A 10,348-nucleotide genomic window follows, 5' to 3' on the forward strand; every position below is an offset into this window, starting at 1 on the left:
ACCTTACTGAGAAGTCTCTTCCAACAAATATGGAACATGTTGCCTGAGAGGGTGATGAAATCTGGTACTCTCATAACATTCAAGTATCTGGATGAGCACTTAAAATGCCAGGGCATAGTGCAGATAAATGTGGATTACTGTAATTTGATGTTTGCTGGTTAGCACAGCTGGTGGGCTGAAGGGTCTGTTTCAATGTTATATGACTCTACAAACTTGCTCAAGATTTTTCGATTTGTTTTTTGTTGACAGATAAAATTAAAGAGAAATTTTGACACGTGAGTCTTCATGATGTACCTATAGATTCTGGCTACTAGAAGAAATTACACCAGCTCTCTAATTTTCCTATCATTTCAATTTAGAAAGAAAAGTGTATCTAAATAATAGCAACATTAAGACAATGCTTTCTTGTCTTCACTGGTCTTCAGTTTGAACTACCAAACCATGTCCGACTTGACCATTATACAACTTTAACTGATAGTGAGCAATACTGGGTAACATACAAGTTCATCCTGCCCTGCTATAGTCAACTATGAAGCAAGATATCTAGCTACAAAGCCTTTGGGAACTTTAGTTTACTCATCACATGTGCTGCTTCCTGTGCAGAAAATTAAAATCACACATTATATTGAATTCCCTTTTCATGGTTGTTTGTATCAATACACTAAACAGTAACTGTTGCTTAGTACTGAAGTATTTGATTGAAGGTGCGCCTATGTGTATAAAACCTAAAGCAACTTGCATTTGATCGCAGCAGGATACTTTGAAGCAATATAGAATATATTCCCTCAAAATAATCATATTTTTGAAGGTGGCAGGACAAGACTGAAGCAGCAGAAATTGGTGTCCTCAGATCAGAGATAGTTCAGGGCAAATTAATAAAAGGAGTCCAAAACTATTATGGGTCTTAATAGTTTGTTTAACATTTGCACTGACAGAATAATCAAAACAAGAACATTAATTGAGAAACAATTAACTGGTCAATGGTGAGAATTTTTAGCCAAGTGAAGTTACCTAACAGTACCTTTCATAAGGTAATTCAGTAAGTACATGAAGGAGAGAAAAATGTAGGACAATGGGAAAACAGCAGAGGGATTATTTGATCTCTTTCAAATTACTAAATGCCCTCCTGCGTTGCAAAATTCTACATTATGACATTTCATTTTAATTCTAAGCACTGGGAAATAGCTGCAAAGCTTGAACATCAAATAACAGTTCTATTGCTATTCACCTGATACGTTTCAAGCCTGGAAACTGATGCAAAACAAGTTTCCAATGTTGCAGTTAATACATAACGTTTTTAATATAATGATGTAGATATATCAAGTTTCACAGTACTACTTCTGACAATTCCAAGACCACCCTGAAATGCAAAAAGGTGACCACAGGCTTCTTCCTCAACTGAAAGCAGTCTAAAAATATCTCTCCCCTGCCTCTTTGCCCTCACCTCCAACAAATGCCAGGAGTTCACAGACTTTGTATCAAGTCTGAAATAATCTCATCAACTGCCCCTTCCACATCCCTTCGTTTCACCATCTCACCTAGCGAAAACTTCCTGTAATGCCTCCAAACAAAGTAGCCATAAAAATAGAGCTTTCTTTAGTTTGTCTGTCTCTCGTCTATTTTTATACTCACTCTGCTCATCTGACATATGGAACTCCACTCCTCCCTCATTCCTATTTTCACAAAACTGCAGATCATCCAATTTTCCTTCCTGATCCGCCTGTTCAATTTTACCATAAACGGTTAACGCTCTTCAGCTGTTATTTTTCCTTCTCAAATCTGCAAGTGTTGCCACTCTGAAAAGAATCAATGACCCCACCATCCAATCTGCAACCTTCCTTTATCTTCAAAGTTTTCATACATGTTGTTATCTTCACAAATCTGCTTCCATCTTTCCCAGAACTCCATGTTGAAATGCTTTCCAATCTGGTTTCCACCCTTGCTTTTGTACCAAAGTCATCTCATGTGACTGTGCCAAAGCTTTTTCTTTTTTTTAAAACTTGGATGAAGTTAGATTAGATTCCCTACAGTGCGGAAACAGGTCCTTCGGCCCAACAAGTCCACACCGATCTTCTGAACAGCAACCCACGCAGACCCATTCCCCTACATCTAACACTATGGACAATTTAGCATGGCCAATTCACCTAATCTGCACATCTTTGGACTGTGGGAGAAAACCGGAACACCCTGAGGAAACCCACGCAGACATGGGGATAATGTGCAAACACCACACAGTTGCCCGGAGGCGGGAATTGAACTCGGGTCCCTGGCGCTGTGAGGCAGCAGTGCTAACCACTGAGCCACCGTGCCGCCCAAATAAAGCATATTTTTCCTCAGACCTGGCTGCTACCATTGACCTGGTTGTCACCACAGCTCTTACCTGATTTGACTCCTATCTAACTGTACCCAGATAATCACTTGCAATGTCTCCTCTTCCTACTCCCAAAGAATTACCTCATGTCCTCCAGACATCCATTCTTGGTGGTCTCCTAATTCTTAACTACGTGCTGTCAATTTTAAGTGAGGATTCTAACACAAATTAATATCATTAATATCATCAACAACAAAGAAGTAACTTTAATTGTGTACCTGAAAATGACTTCACTTTCTTACAGGTCTGGTATATGCAAGTGTTTTTTTGAACACTTTAGTACAAGGCAATCCTGAAGAAACACATTTCGAATGGGCAAGACTATTTAAAAATGCTGGCAGGATTCTTTTTAAAATATGAAGTTAAAACACAAGTAATGCATAATGAAGCTAATGTTACCATGAAATCACTGATGAAAAGAGAGGTAACAACAAATTAATCATATTCTAATTTCCTGAGTATTATGAAAGGCTACCTGCTAGATACCTTCGTATTTTTAAGAAAACTCAGCAAGTCAATACATAAGTTATCTATTTCACTCCCCCCCCCCTAAATTATCCAGCACATAAGCAACACAAATTACAACCACAAAATCAACTTCAAGTATGCTGCAAGGTTCCATAGTTTCCAGCTTACAGTCCTGAGCTGCCTCCTCTTCATGGGCATGCAATCCCTCTACATGTCCATCCTCCATCAGGGGTCCCAAAACATTAACTCTGATTTCTCTCTACAGATGCTGCCAGACCGGAGATTTTTGTTTTTGTTCGTAGATCTCCAGTTCATTCAGTTTTTCGCTAACACTTTTGTTGTTGGCCTGCTGAAGTTTTCCAAAGCTGAATGCAAACTGGAGGAACAACACCTCACTTTCTAGTTAGGCACTTTACAGCTTCTAGAACTCAAATATTGAGTTCTATAAAGTCAGAGTAAGATGCTTGCACTCCAACGTTTCTTACATTCTGCACCCTTCCCCAGCCATGTTTTGGTTCAGGTCTTGTTGACTTTGCTGTCAGCAAGTCAGGCCTATTTTCTCCTTTTCACAGCTAACGTTCACACCTATTTTACGTACCTATTTCTCCATTTCCCCATTATCACTCACTTTGTCTATTGCCCTGGGCACACTCACTATCTGACCAACAGACTCCTTTTCAACAGTATAAAACCCATAATTTTACAGCTCCTTTCATTTCCAAAGAATTGTCAAAGAACTTGAAACTGTTTCTCTCTCCACCACTGCTGCCAGACTTGCAGTGTTTCGGCCAGCACTTTTTCAAGTTTATGCAAGTTCCAAGCAGCTGGCTACAATATATTATCCACTTCCACTGTAATCAGGAATCAACCATAAACTGTACATCGTAAATTTGTTTACAAGAAGGTGGTTAGCCTCACAAACATCCATGCTTTGACAAAGTTAATCAGATCATTCATTTCAATAGCCCAGAAGTAGAACACTTCACACAAAGCCCAATTTTAAAATATTTATTTATTGACTCTTCAGGTAGTGTTATTTATAGTGCTAAAATGTAATGAGTGGAAGTTGATAGTGGCAAGGCAACATCAACAGTATATCTGGATACTCATGACTTTCGGGTTAAATTGTCCATCTCCGTAACCAATGACATTTAAGAATAAACAAACAAACAAAGTCATAATAAAATAGGGAAAACGGGATAGAGACAGAAAGCAGGACAGGAAGATTGATTTGAGGGAACGAGAGTTTTCTTTAGAAAGCCCCTGGAATTGACTTACGGCATGCAAGAATTAGACTGGCAGTTCAGTTGTTTCCATTCTAGGCTTTCAAGGTCCTATGGACCAAAATATAGGAACTCCATCATGGTCAGTGCCCTTACACAGTATTAGCCCTAAGTGGCCAATGACATTCACCCATAAATTACAACACAAATCAAGCATTTTTCTTTTTTGACAACGAGCTCCCATTTTTGCAAGAACAATAGTGAAGAGTAGCATAATGGTCATCTACTCATGACAACTCAACTCATGGCATACATCGCTTCTTTACCGCGAATTGTTTTTCTAAAAAAAAATCAAATAATAGCAAGCACCATGAACTTGCCTAATTTTTGGTTTCAATTGCACTACACAAACCAAGTTTGAATTCAAAGTTATTTATGCACAAACTGATTCATTAAAGTGGCTCTGAACATTGGAAACTTGGAAGACGGTGTAAAGTTTATGTCTAACATATATTTTCATGCTTACACTGTTACTGCAAAGAGAAACAATAAAATCACTAAATAATTCAATTGGATCCCATGGAATTTAAGCATTAACTGGGAAGATAGGAATAATAGTTATTTCTTGGCTAAAATGCACCTAATAATTAGTCAATGATAATTTACCTCAAAATGCAGATTTGCAGTCATATTGTGCAAAATGAATAACATGCATTTATATGGTATTTTCCAGCAAAGACCAGTCTCAAGGTGATTCACCAGATTATTGACCAAAGCCACAAAATGAGATGAAGTCAGATGGTAAAAAATTTGGCCAAAAGATACAAGTTTAAAAGTGTCTTAAGAGAGAGAATCTATGTTGAGAGGTATAGAACAAGCAGTAATGCCTAGGCAACTGAAATCATGACCATCAATCATGATGCACTTAAAATCAGGGATGCAAATAAGTCAGAATTCAAAGTGCAGGTGTGTCAGAGGATTGTGAGGGGTGGAGGAGATTAGATTATGAGGGTAAAGTCATGAAGGCATTTAGAAACAAGTTTGAAATTGTAAATTCAATGCACAATCAGGTGACAACTGTAGGTTCACAATGTCATAAATTTCTGTAAAGGACAAGGGGAGCAGAGTTCGGAATGACATCAAAGATCGCATGATCACACAATTCGGGATGAGAATTTGGGAGATACACCAGGAAGATGTTGGAATAGTCAAGTTTAGTGTAGCAAAGTCAGGAATGTAGGATTCTGCATATAAAATGTAATCATAGCAATGTCAGGCAACTTTGAAAGTGGAAATAGGTGGTCTTGGTGAGAGAAACCTTATCTCAGAGTAAACTAAGCTAACAGACTGGCGTAATTTCAAGACTGTTGCTAGGGGGAAAGAAGAGAGTGTTTGGAGTGGGAGCTAAAACAATGGTATCAGTCTTACCACAGACTAACAAAGAAATTTCTGCTCATCCAGTACTGGATTTTGAACAGGATAAATTAGCAAAAATGGAAGAGTTGGGTGAGACAACCTTATTTCTTATGGTCTTCTTAGGTGGTGGTGGTGATTTACTGTAAGTTAGAACTAGGAGACGACCAAGGAGAGCCCAGGCAGCTACTGGAGATAAAGTATAAGAGGAGGAATATAAGCCAAAGTAATCTTCTGAAAGTATAAGAGGAGGAATATAAGCCAAAGTAATCTTCTGGCTATGATTAGATATTTAAAAGTGGAACTTGGTGAGAGCAGTCTCAACCAAGACTGATAATGGAGAGGTGCTGAGAGAGGATGGTGGTGTCAATTATAACAGGCACTGCAGATGGGTTGAACAGAGTGGGATCTAAGTTTAACACTGTTGCTCATATTTATGATTCAGTTCACAGCTTGCTCAGTACTGTGAGCTGGGTAGAAGCTTGATTGAAAGGATTCATACAAAAGTTCCAAGATGAGAACAGTCTTTGGAGAGAAAGGGAGATTGAGGGTAGGGACAGGAGTTTGCAAGAGCAGTGGAGTTAAGGATTTTTACCTCCCTTGAAATAGGGGCAATGACAACAGATTAGTTTACGTTAAGATTAATAAATCTCCAAATTTTGACAAGATAACCGCAAGTAACCATAAGAGCCGAATTGGGCCAGATACCAATAGTAGTGCATATACTGCTAATTGTCAACTGGTCAAGAAGGACGTTCTACTTGTTTACTCCAAATGCATATTAATAACGGTGCTAAGCTATTATGTCCAAGATCATCAGTAGGTGCTACATTACACTTTAATCTAAAAGGTAACAGCTACTGGAGTTAAAAAAAATTGTAGAAAATACCAGGGAGACAAAGAAATATTTGACACTTCAATGGTAGAAACACAATAAATGTTATCTTTAAAAAATTGAATATATATGTGAAAAGGGAACATTTGTAGGGCAATGAGGAAAGGAAGAAACAGTATGACTCAAACTGGACAACTCTTTTGAAGGGCTGGTGTTGGCACAATGGGCTGAACAGTCTCCTTCATTCAACGATTTCAAGAATAATGAAACAGAAAGAAATCATAAATCCTTCAAGAAACTTACGTCAACGGCCGCAAGATATTTTATTATAGCTTTGAATCCGGTGAATGTATAATTACATCTTGTACCACTGGTAATAAAGATAGATTATAGACATTACAAAAGAGCTTCCTCTTAACTGTAAGCAATAAACTAGTATTGAAGAACTGATGCTGACTTCCCAAATTTGGTAGCTTTTCAAAGCCGAAAATTAGGTACGAAAGGAAACCACCAGGATTATCCCATCCAAGCCTCGACAATTCCAATGGCATTTAGGGCATGCAAAAGGAACTATTTCAAGAATATTCAAACCAATCACCACGTTTCCAGTGTCTTCCACCAGGCCCAAACCTTTAAATGTGGCCAGGACGAATCAAGTCAGTCATGTGGCCGGATTAACGAGACAAAGAAATGGATGTTCCTTCGAATAAAATTGAACGGAAAGGGTCAATAATGCCCCAACTCTCCACTGCATCAATGCGGATGATGATGAAATGTGAAGTGTGAGTAAGCAGTCTCTCCAGCAGACCTCATAAAAGCGAGAGCCCTATATGGTTGGAGCTACCATGAAGATCTGGTAGGTAACCATAACAAGAATCGATTTCCACATTTTTGACCATAGACCACATGCTGGCCTTATGGTCCACTTACCTGTCCCAAGAGTCAGAAGCAGAAACAGAGATTGGGTATTTATGTTCTTATTTGCTAACGACCCCTGTCAAAAAAAAATGGTGCCCTGCCACTTTCCAGCAACGAGCACATGAATTGCTGGCCAGCATCAAGAAGCAAACAAGCGCTGCATGTTAAGACATTAAAGCACCTTTCTTTTCTTTGTTCTTCTTGGGGATCTGAAAACTCTTCCGAACATGATCTTCGGCGGTTTTCTGAACTCCGTGCTCCTCGCTTTCTGCAGCGAACGTTTGAGGAGCAGGAGCCGTGTCGGCTCGGAGCAGCCCGGGGCCGCCGCTTCCTGCCAGCGGCCCGCTCGCTTGTTCGCCATTTTGTTGTTTGGGTTTCGAGGCGTTTCGAAGGAGAGACGATGGCTTCGCCTTGCCGCCGGCTCTGAGAGCGCTCTCACTGCTCGCGTGCCTCTCCCGATCGTCCTCTCTCATAATCGGGGCTCCTTTCTCCTCAGTGTCGCTATGAGAAGCCATTTTGTTTTGTACCCGATGTGAGAGCGGCTGTGTATGTACAGTATATATATATATCGCTTCATAAATATATATATTTGTGTCTGTGAACAACAGCAGCAGCAGCAGCGCGGCCTCTTCTCTAATGTCCCTGCGCCATGCTCCCTCTGCCTCTTCTCCTCGCGCACAGGAGGGCGGGGCCACGGCCGCACAGTGGCCAATCAGCGGGCGGCTGGCTGCGCTCCGTATAAAAGGGGGTGGCTGGCGCACCGAGGTCATTATTTGAGAAGCTGTCCAAGGCTGTAGGTGGGGAGGACTTCTTGCAAGAGCTTGACTTGGCGACTTCAGAGAAGAATGTGATCAGACAACATCCAAAAAGAAGGCTTCGTGCAGCAAAATAAGTCCATGACGTTTATTGGTGCCACAAGCATAAGAAGTCAAGCTAAAATAATCTCTCCAGACAACAGCCAAGTGGCTCCCCAATATAAAGTAGTTGAGGTTGAACTATAATAGTCACGCAACGGTTTCATGAACATCACATTTGTGTCTTTGCTTTTTATCATTTTGATTTTAATGTTTTATCCCTACAATGCGAGATGCTGTTTCGTAAGTGGAGGAGGTTAATGATATTTTGGAAACTCAATGTCTCCTTAGCAGTTCAATTGAAAGAGTTAAACATAGTCATTAATGTCCCATTATCCTGATGTCGATTGTGAAACTGGGGCAAACTGCTTGGTTTAGATTCTTATTATAGTGGATGAACTCCAAACCATTGTCGGTACCTTTATGGAAGCATATGAGAGCATGGTCTCACCCTGAACATCTGCAAGACAAAGGTCCTCTAACAACCTGGCCCAGCATTGCGGAATGAAACCCCAATCATCAAGGACCATGGGGAGGCCTGAGAGAATGTTGGTAACTTCCAATACCTTGGGAGTGTCCTGTCAGCCAAAGCAGTTGTTGAGAAATCCAGCACCACCTCCATTGTGCTAGCACAGCCTTTGGCTGTCTGAGGAAAAGGATGTTTGAGGGCCACAACATCAGCTCTGACACCAAGCTCATGGAATACAGAGCTATAGTGGTTCCTGCCCTCCTATATGGCTCTGAGACATGGATTATCGACAGCGGACATCTCTAGGTTCTGTATCAGTACCAACAACGCTGCCTGTGGAGGATCCTGCAAATCTGCCAGAAAGACAGACATACCTATATCAGCATTATCAACCAGGCCAACGTCCCCAGCGTCAAGGCACTGATCACCCTTGATTGTCTGCAATGAGCTGGACATGTTGTCCGCATGACTGACACAAGATTCCCCAAACAGGTGCTTTACTCACAGCTCCAAAATGATGAGCCCCAGATGGACAGAGGAAACACTTCAGTGACACCCTCAAGGCTCACTGATGAAGTGTGGCATTCCTACCAACATCTGAGAATCACTGGCCCAATATCGTCCAAAGTAGAGGAGGACCATCTGGGAAGGCATCAAGAACCTTGAGACTTGGCAACAAGCAAAAGCGGAAGCCAGGCAAAATCAGCATAAGGAGCATGCTGCCACACAAATGCCCCACCCTTTCCCATGATCACTTTTTGCCTCAAGTGTGGCAGGGGTCTGCAGAAGCCACATCGGTCTGTACTGCCTCCTACCGACTCATCCAGAGAGTGGAGGAGAGTCATCCTTGTCCATGAGGACCGCCAGTGATGATGGTAATTTACAGCTTTGATTTTTGTAAAACAAGAGCATCGAAAGTGAAAGTCACTTGTTTCAATGCTAGTCCTGAAGATCAGATTCCCTACAGAGTGGAAATAGGCTCTTCAGCCCAACAAGTCCACATCAATCCTCTGAAGAGTAACCCATCCAGACCCATTTCCCTCTGACTAATGCACCTAACACTATGGGCAATTTAACATGGCCAATTCACCTGACCTACACACCTGTGGACTGTTGGAGGAAGCTAGAGCACACAGACACTGGGAGAATGTGCAAACTCCACACAAACAGTCGCCTGGGGCTGGAATCGAACCTGCGTCCCTGGCACTGTGAGGCAGCGCTGCTAATCACTGTGCCACCAAATCTATCCTTTGATATTAAAGTTCAAACCTGTAGTGATTACAAACCTTACTTTGTTATTTTTCTTTATATAATTGGAAATCTTCTTATTGATGCCATTGTTTATGTTTAAAAAAAACACTAGCATGACTGCATACTTGGACCTTCACAGATTTAATGTCTGCCCAACTCTGTGTAGAGGCAGTGGACTTGATTCCTTGCCCACTCCTCTGAAAGTGCCCCATTGGCAGATATATCAGAGAGCCATCCTAACACATCTCACCCCTATTTTCCAATCTCCAAGACTGCATTCGCAGAGTCAGAAATTTTCAGGTCTAAGGTTTATAAGTGTGGGAAAAGAGCTACTGTATATTCTTACAGCTGCAATGACCGGATATTGTAGTTATCTGAGCAATAGGACTTGTACGTTTTCCGATTCTTCTGTTTGCAAGGCTGACTCATACTAGCTTGCATTGTGATTTACCACACATTAGATCATCTGATTCTAGCACCATCTTCCTGTGTGAACAGACTTAACAATGCTTGTCTTTATTGAACTCTATTTCTATCAGAAATATA

General features: G+C 41.0%; 1 protein-coding gene across 4 annotated transcripts in view; it reads right to left on the reverse strand.

The window, feature by feature from the left end:
- The window catches only part of tasora (transcription activation suppressor a), a 58,011-nt gene extending 50,113 nt beyond the window's left edge, over positions 1 to 7,898 (reverse strand). For all 4 annotated transcript variants that reach the window (XM_072582324.1, XM_072582325.1, XM_072582323.1 and 1 more), the window contains exon 1: positions 7,410 to 7,898. In XM_072582324.1, coding sequence (XP_072438425.1) covers positions 7,410 to 7,743 — 334 coding nt within the window. In that variant the 5' untranslated portion in view covers positions 7,744 to 7,898. The remainder of the gene's footprint in view (positions 1 to 7,409) is intronic.
- Between the last annotated feature and the right edge of the window lie 2,450 nt (positions 7,899 to 10,348).

The sequence above is a fragment of the Chiloscyllium punctatum genome, chromosome 12, assembly GCF_047496795.1.
Source record: "Chiloscyllium punctatum isolate Juve2018m chromosome 12, sChiPun1.3, whole genome shotgun sequence".
NCBI classification, from domain to species: Eukaryota; Metazoa; Chordata; class Chondrichthyes; order Orectolobiformes; family Hemiscylliidae; genus Chiloscyllium; species Chiloscyllium punctatum.